The sequence below is a fragment of the Pituophis catenifer genome, unplaced genomic scaffold, assembly GCF_029215685.1.
Source record: "Pituophis catenifer annectens isolate HBS135680 unplaced genomic scaffold, rPitCat1.0.hap2 SCAF_8, whole genome shotgun sequence".
NCBI classification, from domain to species: domain Eukaryota; kingdom Metazoa; phylum Chordata; class Lepidosauria; order Squamata; family Colubridae; genus Pituophis; species Pituophis catenifer.
The window spans coordinates 80,973,518-80,997,631 of record NW_027256888.1 but is presented as its reverse complement, the minus strand read 5'-3'; the positions used below and the strand labels follow the sequence as shown (position 1 = coordinate 80,997,631).

Below are 24,114 nucleotides of genomic sequence, written 5' to 3'. Positions count from 1 at the left end.
ACACATCTTCAAATGGCCACGGTTGAGGAAGACAGACTTAAAAGCTTAAGTCTTATTCAGGAACTCTCGTGCCCCGTAAATTATATTCCCTGAGCTTTCGGTCGAGAAGTCTGTTCACTAACAAAATGTCAAAATCTGCAGAATCGAATCTGAATCCCAAGAACCAGCTTGTCAAGGATTAATTTTCTCTAAAAGGGCCTGGTGGCTCAGCAGACTGATAGCATTGTGATTAACATCCAGCTGTCTGTAATTACTGTAAGTTCGAATCTCCCCAGGTTCAAGGTTGACTCAGCCTTCCATCCTTTCTAAGGTAGGCAAAATGAGGACCCAGTTTGTGGGGGCAATAAGCTGACTTTGTATAAATATACAAAAGTATGAAGGCTATTGCTTAACGCGTTGTAAGACGCCCTGAGTCTCGGAGAAGGGCGGCATATAAATCAAATTAAAAAAAAAAAGATTCCCACATCCACCCTTGTCTTTTTTTCAGGTTTCTCTTCCCCAAGTTTCTGGACCAGTGTTCACAAGGTCAGTATTTCTCCAAAGTTGTCTTGCAGAAATGAACCTCTTCCCAAAGATCCTGTAGCGGGATGCCCATAATCCTCAGTTAACAAAAGCCACGTGGTCTGGAGATAAACAGCCGTTTCTTCTAGAAGGCCCGTCTGAAGGAGTTAGCTATCATGCCACAAACAGATAGAGCAAGGGTTTCCAAACTTGGCAACTTTAAGACTATGGGTCTGTGGAGATTCTCAGCCATTCAGGTCACGATTGTCCCAAAATCACGGTTTTCCCCCTTTTTTTTCCCCAGAGGCAACCGGAATTTCTTGTTTTTCCTTGAAGATGTTTCACTTCTCATCCAGAAAGCTTCTTCAGCTCTGACTGGATCTTTCCACTCTCCACACCATCCCAGTCAGAGCTGAAGAAGCTTCTTGGATGAGAAGCGAAACGTCTTCAAAAGAAAAACAAGAAATTTCCGGTTGCCTCATAGAAAAAAAAGCACCTTTGAGTTTTAAGACTTGTGGACTTCAACTCCCAGAATTCCTGAGCCAGCAAAGGGGGGGGGCAACAGTGGCTCTTTTTATGACCTTTGGACTTCAACTCCCAGAATTCCTAAGCCAGCAAGTGGGGGGGGCAAGAGAGGCCCTTTTTATGACCTTTGGACTTCAACTCCCAGAATTCCTAAGCCAGCAAGTTAGAGAGGCAACAGTGACCCTTTTTATGACCTTTGGACTTCAAGTCCCAGAATTCCTGAGCCAGCAAAACGGGGGGGCAATAGTGGCCCTTTTTATGAACTGTGGACTTCAACTCCCAGAATTCCTGAGCCCGCAAGTGGGAGGGGCAACAGTGGCCCTTTTTATGACCTTTGGACTTCAACTCCCAGAATTCCTGAGCCAGCAAGGGGGGGGGCAACAGAGGCTCTTTTTATGAACTGTGGACTTCAACTCCCAGAATTCCTGAGCCAGCATGGGGAACGATGGCCCTTTTATGACTTGTGGACTTCAACTCCCAGAATTCCCCACCCAGCATGGCTACCTGAGGAATTCTGGGAGTTGAAGTCCCCTAGTCATAAAGGGGCCATCGTTCCCAACCTCTGTTTTACAAAATGGCATTCTGAAACTCCAAAGAACGGAGCATTCTTGTCCTTGCATTGAGGGTCTTTTTTTCCTCGGCAGGTTTAGTGAGTAACGTGGTGTTCACAAGCCATACAACCGAGCAGAGAAGCCCACTCCTTGTCCAGCTGCAGAAACTCATCCGAGCTGCCAACTCTTCCGTTTCTTTTATCCTGGCAGAAAACGGCATCGTCACTCGGTAATCCATAAAGCATTTTAAAGTCCCCAAATGATAAAAGCTTGAGAAATAGCATGTGGCTTAGTCCTGGCTGCATTTTCCTTGGAAAAAGATCAGCCGTTAAAAATATACCTCTATATATTTTTATTTGTATCCCACCTTCGTTATTTTTATAAATAACTCAAGGTGGCAAACATAGCCAGCTGTTTCCTCATCCTACTTTCTCCCACAACAACAACTACTCTGTTAGATTGGTTGGGCTGAGGGAGGGACTGGCCCAAAGTCACCCAGCCGGCTTTCATGCTAAAGTGGGACTAGAACTCACTGTCTCCTGGTGATTGGCCCAAAGTCACCCAGCCGGCTTTCATGCCTAAGGCAGGACTAGAACTCGCCGTCTCCTGGTGATTGGCTCAGTCACCCAGCCAGCTTTCATGCCTAAGGCAGGACTAGAACTCACCGTCTCCTGGTGATTGGCCCAAAGTCACCCAGCCGGCTTTCATGCCTAAGGTAGGACTAGAACTCACCATCTCCTGGTGATTGGCCCAAAGTCACCCAGCCAGCTTTCATGCCTAAGGCAGGACTAGAACTCACCGTCTCCTGGTGATTGGCCTAAAGTCACCCAGCCAGCTTTCATGCCTAAGGCAGGACTAGAACTCACCGTCTCCTGGTGATTGGCCTAAAGTCACCCAGCCAGCTTTCATGCCTAAGGTAGGACTAGAACTCACCGTCTCCTGGTGATTGGCCTAAAGTCACCCAGCCAGCTTTCATGCCTAAGGCAGGACTAGAACTCACCGTCTCCTGGTGATTGGCCTAAAGTCACCCAGCCAGCTTTCATGCCTAAGGCAGGACTAGAACTCACCGTCTCCTGGTGATTGGCCTAAAGTCACCCAGCCAGCTTTCATGCCTAAGGCAGGACTAGAACTCACCGTCTCCTGGTGATTGGCCTAAAGTCACCCAGCCAGCTTTCATGCCTAAGGCAGGACTAGAACTCACCGTCTCCTGGTGATTGGCCTAAAGTCACCCAGCCAGCTTTCATGCCTAAGGCAGGACTAGAACTCACCGTCTCCTGGTGATTGGCCCAAAGTCACCCAGCCGGCTTTCATTCCTAAGGCAGGACTAGTCTCCTGCTTTCTAGCCTGATGCCATAACCTGATCAGTGGCTCTTTTTATCCTCAACGTCAAAAGTAGTTTACTTGTTACGATTGTTTTGAACATGCTGCCGTATCTAATGACTTTCATAGTTGTCTTTTTATTAATTGTGAAAGCCGGCCAGAACCACCTTATCAGTGAGGCAGGACGGCATATAAATGTCATAAATAAATAAATAAATAAGCATTGTAAGCCAGGACAAGATAAAACAGGTCTCGTAGCCTGGACTCAAAGAAAGAGAGAATGAACTTTTCCATAAAGCTTTAGAGTTTGGGATCGGTTTTTCTTTGCCTGATGTCACTTCTGGGCAGAGGTGGACTGCTACCGGTTCGGGCCGGTTCGCCCGAATCGGTCGTTCCGACCACCAGCTGGGCCTGCCAACTCGCCCCGGTGCTATCCCATCCTATATATCTCACTCTCTGGCTCACTTGCCCCACCCATGCAGCCCAGTGAGTTCCCACGCCTCACCCGCTCTACTCACTGCGGCTGCCTGAGAAGATGTGCTGGAGGCCACGTGCATGAAATTACCGTGTGTTTGAAGCCGCACGCAAGTGTGAAAGGCGCACATGCGCACTCACATTTTCGGTTCTGCACTAGGCGAACTGGTTGTTAAATTTGTCAGATTATTCATGAACTGGCAGAGACATGGTTACAAGGACAGCCAATGAATAGGCATAGCAACTAAGAGCCTTGGTAGTACAGTGGTCTAAAGCACCCTGTTATTAACACCAGCTGCCTGCAATTACTGCAGGTTTGAATCTCGCCAGGCTCAAGGTTGACTCAGCCTTCCATCCTTTCTAAGGTAGGTAAACTGAGGACCCAGATTGTGGGGGCAATAAGCCGACTTTGTATAAATATACAAAAGAATGAAGGCTATTGCTTAACGCATTGTAAGCCGCCCTGAATCTCCGGAGAAGGGCAGCATATAAATCAAATTAAAAAAAAAAATTAAAAAAAAAAAGTCAGCCAATTGGGAGCTGAGGCAGACTGGAGCCAGGCCGTGTCTTAGTCTGCAGCTTCTGAGTCTGTGCAGAGAACTGAAACTGAAACCAGTGTGTGTGTGTGTGTGTGTGTGTGTGTGTGTGTGTGTGTGTGAACTTGTCTACTGATCTGCTCTGCTGAAATGAAACTAACTGTCCTCTCCTGCCTTGTGTTCTGTCTGTAACTTTTACCACGTTGAAGAATCAACTATTGGTATTGTAAATACTTCATCTGTTATTATGTATATAAAGAAGTTAATGAATCCAGCTGAATCAGTCTGCCTGTGTGTGCTTTCTGGATTTGATTTTTTGCAACAAACGCTGACAAAATTATGTAAAGCCCACTTCTACTTTTGGGGCTTTGGCACATAACACAATACAGCCTTTGAAGCTGGGATGCCAATTGGACAATTGGAAACCTCAGCCCTGAACACATCTGGAGAGATCAAGTTTCAGAAAAGGCCCTGTGAAAACAAAATCTCACTAAATATTAATAAGTCAATAACATTTTGATTCTCTCCCACTAGGAATGAGGACATCGAGCTAATTCTCTCAGAAAACAGCTTCTCTGGCCCTCAGATGTTGGCAACTCGCTATTTAATGTACCCCGGCTGGCAAGTATCTCCATTCGGCAAAACATTTGAGATGGTGTCTTTTAATATGCTGTACAAGTACAGGGAGTCCTTCACTAAAGAACAGTTCATTTAATCATCATCATCATCATTTAACGACCTTGCGGGGTGGAGTCTGGGCAGCCGAATGGAGCTGAGTTGTTTACTGGCCGGATGCCTTTCCTGTCGCCAATCCGGAGTTTTGTTCAGCAAATATATTCTCATTGTGCCCAGAGAGATAAATATCTGCCTCTACCTAGGATCAAACTCACAGCCTCTTGATTGTGAGGCGAGAGCTCCACCTCTAGGCCACCGTACCACTTTTACAAACAGTTCATTTAATGACCGTTCAAAATTGCAACAGCACTGAAAAAAAGCGACTTACGACTGTTTCTCAGGGTTATGACCTTTGCAGCATCTCCATGATCACATGATCAAAATTCAGATGCTTGGCAATTGGTTCGTATTTATGATCATTGCAGTGTCCCAGGGTCACGTGATCCCCTTTTGCGTCCATCTGACAAGCAAAGTCCATGGGGAAGCCAAATTCACTTAACAACTGGGTTAATAACTTAAAACAATTGCAGTGATTCATTTAACAACCGTGGCAAGAAAGGGCGTAAAATGGGTGGGGCAAAACTCACCTAACAAATGTCTCATTTAACAACAGAAATTTTGGTCACATTTGTTAAGTGTCACTGCAGTCATTAAGCAAATGCCCCCGTCGTTAAGCAAACCGACGCTTTGCTTTGTCACGGTTTTTACAGCCATAAAATGTAGGTCATATGACTGTGGGACGCTGCACATCTCCGTAAATGCAATGTGGCTGCAAATTACCTGAAGTACAGTCACATACCATATTTTTTGGATTATAAAATGCACCTTAGTTTTTGTGGAGGAAAATACGTAAAAAGCTGGTTGGCAGGTGGATCGGCTTCCCGGAATACCCCCAATCAGCTGTTTCCAGAGATGAATTTTAGCAACAGGTTCCTTGGTTGTGAGCTCTGTGCCTTGCTTTTTTTTTTTTTGCTTTTTTTTCTGCCTCTGCAACTTTTGAAACTGTTTCAGAAAAAACTTTTTTTCCTGTCTCTGAAAGCCTCCAAAACAGAGCTTCAGAAAAAAAGCCTCTGAAGCTCTGTTTGGAGGCTTTTTTTTCTGAAGCTCTGTTTGGAGGCTTTTTTTTCTGAAGCTCTGTTTGGGGGCTTCAGGCTTTTTTTTCTGAAGCTCTGGAGGCTTTTTTTTCTGAAGCTCTGTTTGGAGGCTTCTTTTCTGAAGCTCTGTTTGGGGGCTTTTTTTTTTGAAGCTCTGTTTGGGGGCTTCTTTTCTGAAGCTTCGTTTCTGATGCTTTTTTCAGCCTCTGAAACCTCTGTTTGAGAAGCTGGGCGGGGCTACATTCGGAGTATAAGACGCACCCAGATTTTCACCCTCTTTTGGGGGGGGGGTAAAGGTGTGTTTTATACTCTGAAAAATACGGTAATCACCAGAGGAGTGATGGTCGGAATTTTAAATCTGGGTCATAAATATCAACTTCCAACATTCACTAGGTGACCTTTCATAAGTCAAGGACTACTTGTAAAGGAAGATACATGCTTAAGATTTGAGCTGGGAAAGATTTTTTTTTTTTTTGGCAACTTTTAAGACTTGTGGACTTCAACTCCCAGAATTCTTCAGCCAGGAGGAATTCTGGGAGTTGAAGTCCACAAGTCTTAAAAGTAGCCCTGTTTGGCGGTCCCTGATTTATAAGAACCAAGGCAATTTAGGACAAGGTTTTCCAAACTTGGCAACTTTAAAACTTGTGAACTTCAACTCCCAGAATTCCTCCTGGCTGAAGAATTTTGGGAGTTGAAGTCCACAAGTCTTAAAAGTTGCCAACTTTGGAAAGCCCTGATTTAAGAGGATTCCTATCCCCTATTTAATTGCCATTAATTCTCTCCACCCCCTTTAATTAGTGCTGATATCTTATTGTATGTCAGGCTTCCCAAATGCACTTTTATTAAGGTAAACGGAGCCTTATCCCTTTTGGATAAGAATTTTTAGGAAGGTTTCTTCTCTGCTATTTCCAAAACTTAATCTCCCTCCCGCGGCCCAGCCCTTCCAGCTGCAGGCCAGCACATCTGGAACCCTTCTCACACTGTTTATATGATCGCATGAAGTTGCAATTTTTTGGACCTGTTCTGTTTTGAGGTGCACATATGTTTAACACGTTCCTTAACCATTTTTTATTTCAAGAAAAATAACAACTTGCTATGGCAGCCCAAATTAGGGGCTATTCTCAAGTTGTGACCAAACCAGGCAGAAGTATAGGTAGAATTATTCATTTAGTGACCCATTCAAAATTACAACAACACTGGAAATGTCCCTTCCGATCGATCCTCACACTTACGACCATCAGAGAATTCCCACGGTCACGTGATCGAAATTCAGGCGCGTGGCAACTGGCATGTACTTGTGACAGTTGCAATGTCCCGGGGTCATGTGACCACCTTCTCAGATTTGTAACCTTCCCAGAGTGTCAGTGTGGGGAGCCAGATTTGCTTAACGACCGCATGATTCACTTAACAACTTCAGCGGTTTGTTTAACAACCGTGGTTAGAAAGGTTGTAAAATGGGGCAACGCTCACTTAACAACTGTTTTGCTTAGCGATGGAAATTTTGGGCTCAGTTGTGGTCCTAAGTCGAGGACTACTTGTATCATCACCTATTGTAGATTATTATTTAATGCTTTTTTTAACATATATGCCAAGTTCAAAGCAGACAGCTCCGGACAAAATATATTTTCTGCGACTACAGAGTCATTATCTCTTCTTCATCTGTGTCTCTCCTTGGGAAGCATGCTCAAAAATGTAAAATCATCCTTTAATTCAATTTGCCTGATTTTCAAAAAGCAATTCGTTATTAAGTGTGGATATTTTCCTTTTAAATAGTTCATTTTTTTTCCCCCTTTCAGGTTTGATGGGAAATTTAGAGCCGGTTCTGTCTTCCCGCCCATGGTCCAAATTTGTGTGTGGTTTAACCGCCCTTTGGAGAAAATGCGCTTTGCAGCCAAATGTAAAGGTAAATTATCTTTTTTTTTTTCCAGCGACGTGGAGTCTTAATGTGTGTGCATTTTGTTTTCCTCTGGAATGGCTAACAAGAATATATGGCTGAAACTCTTTTATCAGAAGAGGCAGTCTCGGTAAACTTCAGATGAAGTATATTTTACTGTAATTTTTCTGGTTTAAAAACTCCCAAGTAATGTCGTTGTTTTCACATTGGTGTATCCGATCCTAGAACGCTTCTTTTAAAAAAAACAGAAAATGGTTTTTCTTGAAGCAAATTTTTCCCTCGACAAATTTCCCTTGACAAATTTTTCCCTCAACATTATAAATCCTTATAATCCTTATATAATATACATAAGTCTTCATTAGGGTATAATTTTTTATCTTATGCAGAGGTACTTTTTTTTTTTAATTTGATTTATATGCCGCCCTTCTCCGGAGACTCAGGGCGGCTTACAATGCGCTAAGCAATTTCATTTTCATTTTTCATTTTATTAGATTTCTATACCGCCCTACTCCCGAAGGACTCAGGGCGGTGCACAGCCAAACAATAAACCCCAAACTTTTAAAACCAATTTAAAATTGAATATATAAATACTAAAAGATATTTAAAATTTTAAAAATCTTTTATAAAAGAGGGGGAAATTTAGGCCAGGCCGGCCTGGTGAAATAGTAAGGTCTTTAAGGCGCGGCGGAAGGTGCGCAGATCCGGGATCCTCCGTATCTCTGGGGGGAGCTCGTTCCAGATAGTAGGTGCCCCCACAGAGAAGGCTCTCCCCCTGGGGGCCGCCAGTCGGCATTGTTTGGCTGACGGCACCCGGAGGAGCCCCTCTCTATGGGAGCGTACCGGCCGGTGGGAGGCTATTGGTGGTAGTAGGCGGTCCCGCAAGTACCCGGGTCCTAAGCCATGGAGAGCTTTAAAGGTGGTAACCAAAACCTTGAAGCGCACCCGGAAGACCACCGGGAGCCAGTGCAGCTCGCGCAGGAGAGGTGTTACATGGGAACGCCATGTCGCTCCCATAACCACCCGCGCGGCCGCACTCTGCGCCAGCTGGAGCCTCCGGGTGCTCCTCAAGGGGAGCCCCATGTAGAGAGCGTTGCAATAGTCCAGGCGGGAGGTGACAAGGGCATGAGTGACCGTGCGTAACGAGTCCCGATCCAGAAAGGGACGCAACTGGCGAATCAGGCGAACCTGATGAAAAATCCTCCTGATGAAATAGCCTTCATCCTTTTGTATATTTATACAAAGTCAGCTTATTGCCCCCACAAACTGGGTCCTCAATTTACCTACCTTAGAAAGGATGGAAGGCTGAGTCAACCTTGAGCCTGGGGAGATTCGATCTTACTTTAATTGCAGACAGCTGGTGTTAAATTACAGTGCTCTGTCTGTTGAGCTATCCAGGCTTACTTGGGGGTAAAATGTGCATATTCAGCTGTATTTCTCTTAATTCAGTGTTCCTCAACCTTGGTGAGTTTAAGAAGGGTGGACTTCAACACCCTTCTTAAAGTCACCAAGGTTGAGAAACACTGAATTAGAGGGAGATCAAATTCTCCTTATAAGATCTTGCGAAAACCCAAAACGATGCAAAATGTTTCTTCAGCCACCCAGGCAGATCCAAAGGGGCAGCTCCTTGATCAAATCCTTGTAGACACCATCTTGATTTTTTTTGCCCACAGGTGGACACTCTGCCTCACACCCTTCTTTGAGAGGGGAAAAAAATGGCAATCGCACCTTTCTTATGATGCCATTAGAAGTTAAACTTCTAATTGTGATCCAGTTTGATAATTCAGCTCAGCTGTGTTTAAGCCGTAATTAGAAATACACGAAAATGGGTGGACTTCAGCTCCCAGCATCCCCCAGTCAACATGGCTGTCTGGGAATTCTGGGAGTTGAAGTCCACCCTTCTTAAAGTTTTCAAGGTTAAGAAACGCTGCTCTAACCACCATATTGTCTTTTCAAACAGCTTTGAAGTCATCTAACAAATCGAGCCCGTTCTCTGGAAACATATACCACATTTTTGGGAAAGTCAAGTTTTCAGGTAACTGTTTAGCCTCAACCTCAATGGGCAAGCATACAAGTTTGTTTGTTTGTTTGTTTGTTTGTTTGTTTGTTTGTTTGTTTAGATTTATATACCGCCCTACTCCCGAAGGACTCAGGGCGGTGAACAGGCACAAAATAAAATACATAAATACAAAAGTTAAGAACATAATTAAAACCAGATTAAATAATTTAGCCCGAGACAATTAAATAATAATAATAATAATAATAATAATAATAATAATAATAATAATAATAATAATAATAATAATAATAATAATAATGTGTTGTCCCGATTGTAATTGGAGCCCTTGGAGCAATACCCAAAGGGCTACCCCGCTATTTAGAAATTCTAAATTTGCCGGACTTGAACATTTTGACTCTACAAAAAAACACCTTACTCGGAACAGCTTACATCCTCCGACGATACCTTAACAGTTCCTAGGTCCTTGGTTAGGACTCGAGCTGCTGAGCTATTAACCGGCCTCAAAGGCTGTGAATCTCACTAAAGATTAACCAATAATAATAATAATAATTTTATTTCTATACTGCCCTTCTCCCGAAGGACTCAGGGCGGTGTACAGCCTATTAAAAACACAAAACAACATCAGTTAAAATAGTTTAAAATTATTAAATAAATTCGGCTAAATTTTAAAACCCCAGAAATTTAAAACCCAATTTAAAATTGTTATGTTGATAGCCCAGCCTGGCGGAACAACAGGGTCTTTAGTGCGCAACGAAATACCCGGAGGTCGGAGATCTTAAATCCCAATAATTTAAAACAGATTAAAATTTTGATGTAAAAGAATTTTAAAACAGGGGAGAAAATTAGGCCAGGCCGGCTTGCTGGAATAAGAGGGTCTTAAGAGCACGGCGGAAAGTGCGCAGATCCGGGATCCTCCGTATCTCCGGGGGGAGCTCGTTCCAGATAGTGGGTGCCCCCACAGAGAAGGCCCTCCCCCTGGGGCCGCCAGTCGACATTGTTTAGCTGACGGCACCCGGAGGAGCCCCTCTCTGAGAGCGTACCGGCCGGTGGGAGGCTGCTTGTGGTAGTAGGCGGTCCCATAAATAACTAGGTCCTAAGCCATGGAGCGCTCTAAAGGTGGTAACCAAAACCTTGAAGCGCACCCGGAAGACCACCGGGAGCCAGTGCCCTCATGTCACGTGCAAAGCTCCATTTGTTCGAGCGGAGGGCTCACTCTGCTCTCACCAATGGAGCTGGGAGCATGCATGTAGGCCTGCCACACACAGCCCCCCCCCCCCCCCCGTACTGGGCCACCAAAATGGTAAGGTTGGGCACCGTTTCCATATACCATTTCAGAGAAATAGTTGTCCAGCCGTAATAATTGTTGGTCACGGTTGGTATTTATTTTTCCTAGTATTAAGAAGAGATGGAAGCCTCACTCAACCTTGGCCGAAGGGACCTTTATGGCTACTGAGTCTGGGGTCTTACACCTGAGAGCACCTCAGGGCCCACCCATCCCTCACTCCATTAATAACCCTCCCTCTCCTCTTTTGCCATTTCTTTGACATAGATTCTGACCGGATGGTTGAAGTATGTCACCACGCATCTTCCAACACCTTAAACCTGGTACCTGTCCAGGAGGGGCCCCTCCCCTCCCCTCCTGATTCCAGAACCGAGAACCGGGACTACCCCGGATCTCAGGAATGCTTCCTGGTGTTTGTGGGATGCTCCCTCAAAGAAGACGACATCAAAGACTGGCTGAGGCAAACGGCCAAACAGGTGAGCCTCTCTGCCGGATTCCTTAGGGGGAGGGAAGGGAAACTACAGGTAGTCCTCAACTTACGACCACAATTGAGCCCAAAATTTCTGTTTGCTAAGTGAGAAATTTGTTTAAGTGAGTTTCGGCCCATTTTACGACTTTTCTTGCCACGTTTGTGAAGTGAATCCTCCGAAGTTGTTAAACGGGTAACCCGGTTGTTAAGGGAATCCGGTTTCCCCCTTTGAATTTGCTTGCCAGAAGGTCGCGAAAGGGGATCATGTGACCGTCATAAATGTGAGTCACTTGTCAAGCATCCGAATGTAAATCACATGACCCTGGGGTTGCTGCAATGGGCGTAGGTGGAAAAAATGGTCATACGGTCACTTTTTTCAGTGCTGTGGTAACTGTGGTCACTAAGTGAACTGTTGTAAGTCGAGGACTCACTGTACATGTAGTCCTCATCTCAAAACCACAATTGAGATGTGATGAACCACATTGCAAAAAAATGCATTGTTATGAATTTCAAAGGGACGCGGTGGCTCAGTGGCTAAGACGTTGAGCTTGTCGATCGAAAGGTCGGCAGTTCAGCGGTTCGAATCCCTAGTGCTGCGTAACGGGGTGAGCTCCTGTTACTTGTCCCAGCTTCTGCCAACCTAGCAGTTCGAAAGCACGTAAAAAATGCAAGTAGAAAAATAGGGACCCCCTTTGGTGGGAAGGGAACAGCGTTCCGTGCGCCTTTGGCGTTGAGTCATGCCGGCCACATGACCACGGAGACGTCTTTGGACAGCGCTGGCTCTTCGGCTTTGAAACGGAGATGAGCACCATCCCCTAGAGTCTGGAACGACTAGCACACATGTGCGAGGGGAACCTTTACCTTTATCTTTATTCCAAGTACGGCCTTACTAAGGCTTTATAAAGTTATCTATGAACATGACGTATGTATGAACTGTGTATAAACATAAAGTATGTATGAACTTTATTTATGCATGTATGTATGAATGTATGTATGGAACATAAAGAACATAAATTCTGTATGAACTACGCAACGATGAACATGCCAACTCAGTGCTCTTGCTAGATATTTGCCATCAGCTGAAATTTCCAAGCTCTCTTCCAAAGGCAGATTCACGTCTATCTCTTGAAGGGCATCTAAGTGAGGTGTTTTGGCTCTGAAACCTGGAGAACCTGCCACCTGTGATGCCCACATTGCGAAGAAATACATTAGGCCCGTGATGGCGAACCTATGGCACGCGTGCCACAGGTGGCACGTGTAGCCATATCGGTGGGCATGTGAGCTCAGCTCCGGTGCGCACATGCCTGCTGGCCAGCTGATTTTTGGGCCTACTGGGCCCACCAGAAGTAAAGAAACAGGCTGTTTCCTGTCTCCGGAGGACCTTGGGGGGTGGTGGGGAAGACCCAGTTTTTTCTCTCCCCAGCCTCCAGAGCCTTTCTAGGAGTCTGGGGAGGGTGAAAATGGTTCCCCCCACCCCAGGCCCTCCGGAGGCCAGAAACAGCCCGTTTGCCAACTTCCAGTGGGACTGGAAGTTGGCAAATGGGCTGTTTTTGGCCTCCGGGGGGCGGGGGGAAGGCCGTTTTCGCCCTCCCCAGACTCCTAGAAAGGCTCTGGAGAGCAAAAAACGGGCCTTCTGGTCCCACCGGAAGTTGGCAAACAGGCTGTTTCCGGCCTCCGGAGGGCCTCCAGAGGGTGGGGAAGGCCGTTTTCGCCCTCCTAGAGGGACTCCTAGAAAGGCTCTGGAGAGCAAAAAACGGGCCTTCTGGTCCCACCGGAAGTTGGCAAACGGGCTGTTTCCGGCCTCTGGAGGGCCTCCAGAGGGAGGGGAAGGCCGTTTTCGCCCTCCCCAGACTCCTAGAAAGGCTCTGGAGAGCAAAAAACAGGCCTTCTGGTCCCACCGGAAGTTGGCAAACGGGCTGTTTCCGGCCTCCGGAGGGCCTCCAGAGGGTGGGGAAGGCCGTTTTCGCCCTCCCCAGACTCCTAGAAAGGCTCTGGAGGCAGGGGAGAGCAAAAAATGGGCCTACCATACCATCGCATGCGGGGAGAGGGAGGGGGGGTTGCGCGCACGTGCGCAGGGACTGGTCACATAGAATTATGGGTGTGAGCACGCACGCGCGCGAACCCCCCCACCCCGCTCCTGGCACGCGATGGCAAAAAGGGTTAGCCATCCCTGCATTAGGTTATGAAATTTCAGCGCAGACTGATTTTCACCGTCGGAGCTCCTGACTGGAACATCTGCTTTGATACCCCTGCTGTCATTGCAAACTGACTTTGAGAAGCGATCTTACCCGGATTAAGGATTCTTGAATTTTATTTGCAAATGTGGCTCAAGAGAAATCTGTTACATAAAGATAATTTGCATGCGCTCCTCGTCTCGAGAACAGCAACAACAGAGCCACGGCGACTTCAACTTTTCCCGCTGTCACCAAACCCTGGCGCCCTTCTGCTTTTCTCGTGGGCTTCGAGACATCTGTCGGGGTGAGCTAATCTCGGTTCTCCCGACGACCGGGTGCCCGGTGGCAGGCGAAAGTCACGGAGAGTTAAGTTCTCACCAACTCACAAAACCACCAACTAGACAGCAGATCCGACCTTTGCAGAGATAAGGGACAGATGGCAAGAGAGGCTGTACGCAGAAAGAGAACCGGGCAACCAGTTCCGTAGGGTGGACCAGAGGAGGAAAAAAAAAAAGGCAGAAAAAAGTCTGAAGACGAAATTCTATAAATAGGGCTTTTCAAACACAGCAGTAGCTGGAATTCTTTCACTGTGACCTTCCGACTTTTCTTTTATATATATATATATATAAAACCAAGTAGAAGTGCTTGGATAATTACTAGTTAGTGAGATTGGTTCTGGGCAGGGGTGAAATGCTCCCGGTTCGGACCAGATCGCCCGATCTGGTAGCGATGGAGGCAGGTGGTTCAGAGAACCAGTAGCAAAAATCCCTGCCCCTCCCCATGCACAGCTGAGCCTTGCAATCATCAGAGGCTTTTTAAAAAAATTTTAAAAGCATTTTTTCTACAACCTCTTCGGCCGAAAAAATGCTTTTAAAAGTTAAAAAAAAAAGCCTCTGATGATCGCACGGCTGAGCTGGGATCGTCAGAGGCTTTTAAAAGCATTTTTTTTTACAACCGAAGAGGTTGTAAAAAAAATGGTTTTAAAAGTAAAAAAAAAAAAAAGTTGGCCACGCCCACTCAGTCATATTACCACCACCACCCCACTAAGCCGTCGTAAGTGTGAAAAATGGTCATAAGTCCTTTTTTTCAGTACCGTTGTAACTCTGAACGGTCACTAAACAAGCCGTTGTAAGTCAAGGACTGCCTGTATGTGTATTTGTATCTGTGTGTGTATATGTATAGACATAAACATACACAGACATGTATGTGCATGTGTCTGAAGCACATACCATGTGCTTCTTAACTCTTAGTGTTAATAGAATAACAGAATTGGAAGGGACCTCGGAGGTCTTCTAGTCCAACCCGCATGCTCAGGCAGGAGACTCTCTACCATTCTGTATTAATGGCTGTCCAGCCTCTTCTTAAAAACTTCCAGGGATGAAGCACCCACAACTTCTGGAGGCAAGCAGTTCCACAGGTTAATTGTTCTAACTTTCAGGAAATTTCTTCTTAATTCCAGGTTGCTTCTCTCCTTGATGAGTTTCCATCCGTTGCTTCTTCTCCTGCCCTCTGTTGCTTTGGAGAGTAGACGTTGAAGTGCAGAAATATTTCATATATTAGATTGTATTAAGGATTGAAAACGGGCATAGTTCTTATAAGCAAAGGAGCAAAGCAGAAAGTCCATTATCTGCATTTCTGTGCGTGCATACACACACATAACTTAAAATTCAAACCCACACAGTCTAGCTATGTTTCGCACATTAAAGAGATTTTTCGGAAGCTTGACATTTAAAAAGCATCTTAAAATTCATAAACCGCCTCACAATCCCGCATCTGTGATTCACCTAATTAATGCGGATCGGTTCTGAACATCGCATGGAAATCGATCTCCGGGACATTTCATCAGATGTAATGCTTGATTTCTGGCTCTTTGATATACGTGCCAAATCGTTTAAAAATGTATCAGGCTGTCAAATGTAAAGCCTCAGTCTCTCGGTTGTCATTTATAAAACATTTTCCTTCCTCTTCTCACGATATGAATTCTTCAACGGAGGAAAAAAAACGTTAGTTGGTTTAAGCCAACCACAATCCTGGATGAGACGCAGTTGGCAATGAAACCCCTATAACAAAAATACAGCGTTAATACATAAAAACCTAACAAAAAAACAGCATATGAAATGTGTATCATTGGAATAGAATAGAACAGAATAGAACAGAATAGAACAGAACAGAACAACAAATTGGAAGGGACCTTGGAGGTCTTCTAGTCCAACCCCCTGCTTAGGCAGGTAACCCTACACCACTTCAGACAAATGGTTGTCCAATCTCTTCTTAAAAACTTCCAGTGTTGGAGCATTCACAACTTCTGGAGGCAAGTTGTTCCACTGATGAATTGTTCTAACTGTCAGGAAATTTCTCCTTTGTTTTAAGTTGCTTCTCTCCTTGATTAGTTTCCACCCATTGCACACCAGAGCATATGAAAGGTGTATCAATAGAATAGAATAGAATAGAATAGAATAGAATAGAATAGAATAGAATAGAATAGAAAATATGGAATGGAATGGAATGGAATGGAATAGAGTAGAGTAGAGTAGAGTACAGTAGAGTAGAGTAGAATAGAATAGAATAGAATAGAATAGAATAGAATAGAATAGAATAGAATAGAATAGAATAGAAAATATGGAATGGAATAGAATAGAGTAGAATAGAATAGAATAGAATAGAATAGAATAGAATAGAATAGAATAGAATAGAATAGAATAGAAAATATGGAATGGAATAGAATAGAGTAGAGTAGAATAGAATAGAATAGAATAGAATAGAATAGAATAGAATAGAATAGAATAGAATAGAATAGAACAGAACAGAAAATATGGAATGGAATGGAATGGAATGGAATGGAAAATATGGAATGGAATAGAATAGAATAGAATAGAATAGAATAGAATAGAATAGAATAGAATAGAATAGAATAGAATAGAATAGAATAGAAAATATGGAATGGAATGGAATGGAAAATATGGAATGGAATAGAATAGAATAGAAATAGAATAGAATAGAATAGAGTAGAATAGAATAGAATAGAATAGAATAGAATAGAATAGAATAGAAAATATGGAATGGAATGGAATGGAATGGAAAATATGGAATGGAATGGAATGGAATAGAATAGAATAGAATAGAATAGAATAGAATAGAATAGAATAGAATAGAATAGAATAGAATAGAATAGAATAAAATAGAAAATATGGAATGGAATGGAATGGAAAATATGGAATGGAATAGAATAGAATAGAACAGAACAGAACAGAACAGAACAGAACAGAACAAGAGAGGTGGAAGTTGCTTCTCCCCTTGATGAGTTTCCACCCATTGCACACCAGAGCATATGAAAAGGTATATCGAAATATAAAAACTTACACACACAAAAAAAACCCAGCATAAAACACGGCGAACAGCAGTGAGAACCATTTAAAAAAAAAAACCCAGCCCTCGCGAGGCATAAAAATTGTGAATAAAATTAAATCGTATACGAGCAGTTACTAGAGTGGCTAAGCCTCTGGCCGGATATCTAGATCTGTTTAACCATTAGGCAGCACTGTCCTCGAGATGCTGAATTTCAGGCAGGGATCCAGAGAACATTTTTGAGAGTGTCTGGGGGGGGGGGGGTGGCATTCCGTCGCAATACGATGTCAGATTTGCAAGAGGTTACAGTTAGGAGGATCCACCGGCCCCCATTTATATTTCCAGTATTGGCACCTGCCGTGATTGGGTCAAATCCAGTTGAGCGGCCTCCAGATTTAAGAGATCAAAGCCGAAAGCCTTGTGCTAGGTCAGATATTAAATTAAACATATCTGGATTAGGAGCGGCCCACCACTCCTGGCGCCAACGCTATCCCAGTCTCACAGTCTTCTCCGAGATAATTGCCGTCCAAGTTTCCACGGTGGCTTTCGAGATTTGAGTCTGGATATTTGGTGGTCACAGTCCTCGTGTTACGTCGTCGTCCCCCCCCAGTAAAATAGTGGTAGGAATGTTGTCGACCTTGAATATCAGGGTCACATCCGGTGGGCTTCCAACACGCCAGGTGACTTCAAGCTGGGCACAAAGCTACTTTAGCTAGCATACAACGCTGAAAAGTTCTCGACTTTTAACAACCATAAAGGTGCCCAAAATTTATGTCGCTAAGTGAGGCATTGGTTGAGTTTTGCCCCCATTTTACGACTTTTCTTGTCGCAGTGGAGTTTGGTGGAGTTTTATTTTATTGATTAGCCCTTGGACCATATCAAAGTGCAGAGTTCCAGACACAAATGATTACTAAAATCTGAGAAAATACGATTTAAAATGGAATTGGAATAAAATACGATTTAAAATGAAATTGGAATAAAATGTGATTTAAAATGAAATTGGAATAAAATACGATTTAAAATGAAATCGGAATAAAATACAATTTAAAATGAAATTGGAATAAAATACGATTTAAAATGAAATTGGAATAAAATACAGTTTAAAGCGCAGTTGCTAAATGAATCACTGCAGTTGTTAAGTCAGTAACCTGGTTGTTAAGTGAATCTGGCTTCCCCAATGACTTTGCTTGTCAGAACGTCGTAAAAGGGGATCATGTGACTCCCCCCCAACAAGGACATTGCGACCGTCATAAATACGAGTCCGTTGCCAAGCGTCCAAATTTTGATCACGTGACCATGGAAATGGTTCCAACGATCGTCAGAGTGAAAAACGTTCATAAGTCACTTTTTTCCAGTGCTGTTGTAACTTCAAACGGTCACTAAATGAGCTGCCGTAAGTCGAGGACTACCTGTAATTGTTCTCACAGTCAAGAAATTTCTCCTTAGTTCTAGGTTGGTTTCCATCTGCTGCTTCTTGTCCCGCCTTTCAATGCCATTGTAACTTGAAACGGTCACTAAATGAATGGTTATAACTTGAGGACTACCTATGTCCTTATTGAATTTCATGTTTGTGCCTTGTAAGCATTCTAAATTTTTCTTTCCAAAAATTCTTCCTCTTTCCATCCACATATCATGGGTCGTTATTCTAAGGGCAGAAACTGTTGGGACCCCTGAGCATCCGTTTGGTGGATGATGGTTTGTTTGGTGGATGATGGTTTGTTTGGTGGATGGTGGTTTGTTTGGTGGATGGTTTTTGTGGGGTTTTTTTAGTTCTTCATGTGGATTTTAAATAAGCTAAACTGGCTTTTCCTTTGTCTCACCCAAACACAGAAACCACAACGAAAAGCTCTGAAGACTCGGGGCATGTTGACATCCCAGGAGATCAAGAACATTCACGTAAGTGAGCAAAATCTTTTCCCTTTTTAAATGTAAATTTTAATTTGGTTTTTAAATTATTGGGTATTTTAAATTTGTTTCCGCCAAATTATTTAATTTGTTTTTATTCTATTTTAAATTTTTGTATTTATGTATTTTATTCTGTGGCTGTTCACCACTCTGAGTCCTTCGGGAGTAGGGCGGTATATAAATCCAATAAACTAAATCCAATAAACTAAACTAAACTAAAATGGCTTCTGGGTAGGAGCAGCTGAGTAAGCCGAGCTGATCAATCAACCCATCAGAATAGAGCTGGAAGGGATCTTGGAGGTCTTCTAGTCCAGCCACTTGCTCAAGCAGGAGACCCTAGACCCGTGATGGCGAACCTATAGCACATGTGCCACAGGTGGCACGCGTAGCCATATCTGCGGGCACGCGAGCCGTTGTCCTAGCTTAGCTCCCTGATTTTCGGCTGGCCCCGCCCACACCACCCCTCCCCGCCTAAGAGTCTCCGCGTGGCCAGTTTTGGATGCCAGGTGACGACAGGGTTCACGCGGAGGCTCTGGGAGGATGTTTTCAGCCTCCAGAGGGCCTCTGTGGGGTGGGGGAGGCAGTTTTCGCCCTCCCCAGGCTCCAGGAAAGATTCTGGAGCTTGGGGAGGGTGAAAAACAGGCCTTCCGGGCCCACCAGAAGTCGGGAAACAGGCCATTTCTGGCCTCCGGAGGGATTCTAGGGGGGGCGGGGAAGGCCGCTTTTACCCTCCCCAGGCTCCAAGAAAGCGTCTTGGGAGGACGAAAAATGGGCCTACCGGAAGTCTGAAAACGGACCATTTCCTGCCCAAAATGAGGCACGGGGGCTCATGCGCGCATGTGCAGGGGAGCGCAGGGGGTTCGTGCACACATACCTGGGGGGCATTGAATTAGGGTGTGGACACACGCACGTGTGACCCCCCGCCCCCTGCGCTCCCCCCATTTTTGGCACGCGAGGGCAAAAGGATTAGCCATCACTGCCCTAGACTATTTGAGACAAGTGGCCGTCCAGTCTCTTCTTGAAAACTTCCAGTGATGGAGCACCCACAACTTCTGGTGGCGAGCTGTTCCACGGGTTAATTGTCCTCACTGGTAGGAAGTTTCTCCTTAATTCCAGGTTGCTTCTCTCCTTGATTAGTTTCCATCCGTTGTTCCTTGCCCTGCCTTCTGGTGCTTTGGAATATAAAGTAGATAAAAGCTGATAAAAGACATAAGGAAGACAGTCACGTCTTCATCTCGACTGGAGTCACGACTCCATGGATGGGCTGTTGTTTTGTCTACTCTCGTCCCTTCCGTCTCTATTTATTATTTAATTTAATCTGCTAAACCAAAAGGCAGAATGCTCTCTCTCCCTTTGCTGAACATTTGCAGTTTGCACATGCTTTTCCTCCGAGTAGGGTCTCCTCGGAAGGGGGGTTGGAGTAGATGACCTACAAGGTCCCTCCCAACTCTGTTAATCTGTTTCTAAGAGTCGTGTACAGCTAGTCTTCGACTTACAACTCAGTGACCGTTCGAAGTTACCACGGCACTGAAAAAAGCGACTTAACGACCGTTTTTCACACTTACGACCATTGCACAATAAACACAAAATTCTCGTGTTTATTTTAAAAAAAAAAAAAAACATAAAACCATCATCATTCCAAACATTTACAGACAGTGAGTCGAACGGTTCGTATTCTCTTGTGCATAAATCCATTTCTAAAATACCAATTTATAACAAAAACGTGTATCTTTTATAGAAAAAAAAAACATCAGATATTTTATCTTTACCTCAACCCCATATTTCATACTTCAGTTCCATGATTTATTATCTGTCCATTGATAAAACAAATCCCATATCAAATAATATTGTTTATCTTCCTGTTCTCTAATTTCAAATGTCAATTTTCTTAAAAAAAAAAAAAAAATTCTCATGTTTAAGACAGTTCCAGTGTCCCGGGATCACATTAATTCCATTTTTTGGTAACCTTCTGACAAGCAAAATCAATGTGGAAGCCAGATTCACATAACAACGGAGTTATTAACCAAACAACTGCTGTGTTCACTTAACAACTGTGGCAGAAAAGGTCGTAAAATGGGGCAAAACTCACTTTAACAAATGCTTACACTTAGCAACAGAAATGTTGGGCTCAATTTTGGCCGTAAGTCGAGGACTATCTCTACTTGGCCTTTTCTGCTGGGGCTAGTACTAAGGGACTGTTTTCGTGTGTGTTGTTGGGAGTCACAAGATTCCGTTTCTAGACAAGCTTGCTTCACCCGTGATCCTAATTTATTTATATTTTTATTTATTAAAGTTTTTATGGCTGGCTATCTTCCCTATAAGGCAACTCTGGACGGCTTACTGACTATAGAACAAATAGAAAAATAATTAAAATATGTTAAAATACTATATTTCCCCCAAAATAAGACTGGGTCTTATATTAATTTTTGCTCTAAAAGATGCATTAGGGCTTATTTTCCGGTTAGGTCTTATTTTTGGGGGAAATACAGTACTAAACGCCTCCGTCTGCTGACAATCTTAACTGGGGCTTATTTTTAGGGTAGGGCTTATATTACTAGCATCCTGAAAAATCATGCTAGGGCTTATTTTCCGGTTGGGACTTATTTTCGGGGAAACAGGATATTAAAATTATGCAAATTTAAAAAATTTAAAATATACATTTAGGGACTTGCAGTGGGAGTGTGTTTTATGGGTGCCACCCATAGCAATATTTCTCTCTCTGAATTCCAGGTAAAAAGGCACCTCGATCCACTTCCAGCTGGCTACTTCTACAACGGGACTCAGTTTGTGAATTTCTTTGGCGACAAGATGGATTACCACCCACGTATCTTTTGTTCTACGTAGTGTGTTTTGCAGCCTTCATTCATTTATGCCTTTATTTTATTTATATCTCACCTTTATTGATTTTTTTATCAATAACTTAATTTGATGAACATGCCTAATGCTCTTTCCTCCTCCTGTTTTCCCCACAACACTTGTGAGAGGTGGGTTGGGCTGAAAGAGAAGGATTGGCACAAAATTATCCTGTCGGCTTTCACACCTAAAGCAGGACTAGAACTCACCGTTTCCTGGTGATTGGCCCAAAGTCACCCAGTTGGCTTTCATGCCTAAGGCGGGACTAGAATTCACCGTCTCCTGATGATTGGCCGAAAGTTACCCAACTGGCTTTCATGCCTAAGGCGGGACTAGAATTCACCGTCTCCTGATGATTGGCCCAAAGTCACCCAGTTGGCTTTCATGCCTAAGGCGGGACTAGAATTCACCGTCTCCTGGTGATTGGCCCAAAGTCACCCAGTTGGCTTTCATGCCTAAGGCGGGACTAGAATTCACCGTCTCCTGGTGATTGGCCGAAAGTTACCCAACTGGCTTTCATGCCTAAGGCGGGACTAGAATTCACCGTCTCCTGATGATTGGCCCAAAGTCACCCAGTTGGCTTTCATGCCTAAGGCGGGACTAGAATTCACCGTCTCCTGGTGATTGGCCGAAAGTTACCCAACTGGCTTTCATGCCTAAGGCGGGACTAGAATTCACCGTCTCCTGATGATTGGCCCAAAGTCACCCAGTTGGCTTTCATGCCTAAGGCGGGACTAGAATTCACCGTCTCCTGGTGATTGGCCGAAAGTTACCCAACTGGCTTTCATGCCTAAGGCGGGACTAGAATTCACCGTCTCCTGGTGATTGGCCGAAAGTTACCCAACTGGCTTTCATGCCTAAGGCGGGACTAGAATTCACCGTCTCCTGGTGATTGGTCCAAAGTCACCCAACTGGCTTTCATGCCTGAGGCGGGACTAAAATACACCGTCTCCTGGTGATTGGCCCAAACTGGGGGCTCAATTATGGTCGTAAGCCGAACACTACAGGTAGTCCTCCACTTACAACAGTTCATTTACTGAGCGTTTGAAGTTACAACAGCACTGAAAATAGGGACTTACGACCGTTTTTCACACTTATGACCATTGCAGCCTCCCCGCGGTCACGTGATTTACATTCGGGATGCTTGACAGTTGATTCATATTTATGAGGGTTTCAGTTTAGGAGTCGTTTCTCAAGTTCTTCCCGGAAATCCTGTTTTTGTTTTGTTTTTTGTTTTTCCTTCTTCTTCTTCTTCTTCTTCTTCTCCTTAACGGTTTCATCCCAGTAATGGACCAGTTCATGAACGATTACCTGGAAGAGGCGAACCGAGAGATTGAAAAGTACAACAGAGAGTTGGACGACCAAGAATACCACGATCTCTTCGAGCAGAAGACCTAAGCCGGGAGCCACCTGCGGTACAGAAAAAATCCCAGGGATCTTCTTTACATTCTGAAAATTAATTTGTCAGCAAGAAAACATCGTTGTTTCATCTTGGCTAGCTTTACAAAAGCTGGTTTAAAAAAAAAAAATATTTAAGTTGCATTCACATTAGCCTGGCACCTTAAAATGTGATAACGGTCCCAGTAATATTTGTGGGATATTTCCAAATTTGTTGTCGAGTAATCATGGAAAAGCGATGTAGGGGTATACTAAGCTTTATTTCCTGCATCGTCGAGATGGTCCTTCACGTTGCTTTTTTTTTTTTCTGACGTTTTTTTTCCCAAAACGCTTTTGCTTAGGTTTAAGTGACCGACATAATAGGGGTCTGTGCTTTATTCCTGAGGGAAACGCATCTGAAAAGGCCTCTGATTTCGGGCCATAACCCCAAAGCGAAATGTAAATGATCTTAAGAGCTGCCCCAAACCGACCTATCGTGGTTTGAAGATGTTCCTAAAGCGAGAAATGAAGGAACGTGCCTATTTTTAAAGGCTGCTCCTAACCAACATGGCGGTTTGGTGGTGTTCCCAAAGCGAGAAATGGGGGAACACGAGTGATCTTGACGGTGCCTCAAACCAACATATCATGATTTGAAGATGTTCCTAAAATGAAAAATGTGGGAGCGCAAATAATCTTGACAGTGCCCCAAACCAACATGTCATGGTTTGAAGATGTCCCTAAAACGAGAATTGGGGGGGGGGGCATACTTGTCCTTAGGGACTGCTGCTAACCAACATCATGGTTTGGTGATGTTCCTAAAGCGAGAAATGAGGGAACACAAGTGATCCTGACGGTGCCTCAAACCAACATCTCATGGTTTGAAGATGTTCCCAAAACGGGAACTAAGGAGCCACATCTGTTCCTAAGAGCTGCTACTAACCAACATGGTGGTTTGATGGTTTTCCCAATGTGAGAAATTGGAGAACACAAATGATGTTGACAGTGCCTCAAACTAACATATGATGGTTTGAAGATGTTCCCAAAAGCAAGAAATGAGAGAATACAAGTGATCCTTATGGTGCCTCAAACCAACATATGATGGTTTCAAGATGTTCCTAAAGC

The 24,114-nt window shown here is 44.1% G+C and overlaps 1 protein-coding gene across 1 annotated transcript in view; it reads left to right on the top strand.

The window, feature by feature from the left end:
- Positions 1-23,364, top strand: part of DNAAF9 (dynein axonemal assembly factor 9) — an 89,405-nt gene extending 66,041 nt beyond the window's left edge. Inside the window, exons 26-34 of the mRNA XM_070948539.1 lie at positions 488-525; positions 1,671-1,806; positions 4,442-4,528; positions 7,473-7,579; positions 9,528-9,602; positions 11,137-11,345; positions 18,688-18,753; positions 21,493-21,586; positions 22,901-23,364. Coding sequence (XP_070804640.1) covers positions 488-525; positions 1,671-1,806; positions 4,442-4,528; positions 7,473-7,579; positions 9,528-9,602; positions 11,137-11,345; positions 18,688-18,753; positions 21,493-21,586; positions 22,901-23,013 — 925 coding nt within the window. The 3' untranslated portion in view covers positions 23,014-23,364. The remainder of the gene's footprint in view (positions 1-487; positions 526-1,670; positions 1,807-4,441; positions 4,529-7,472; positions 7,580-9,527; positions 9,603-11,136; positions 11,346-18,687; positions 18,754-21,492; positions 21,587-22,900) is intronic.
- Positions 23,365-24,114: the final 750 nt, after the last annotated feature.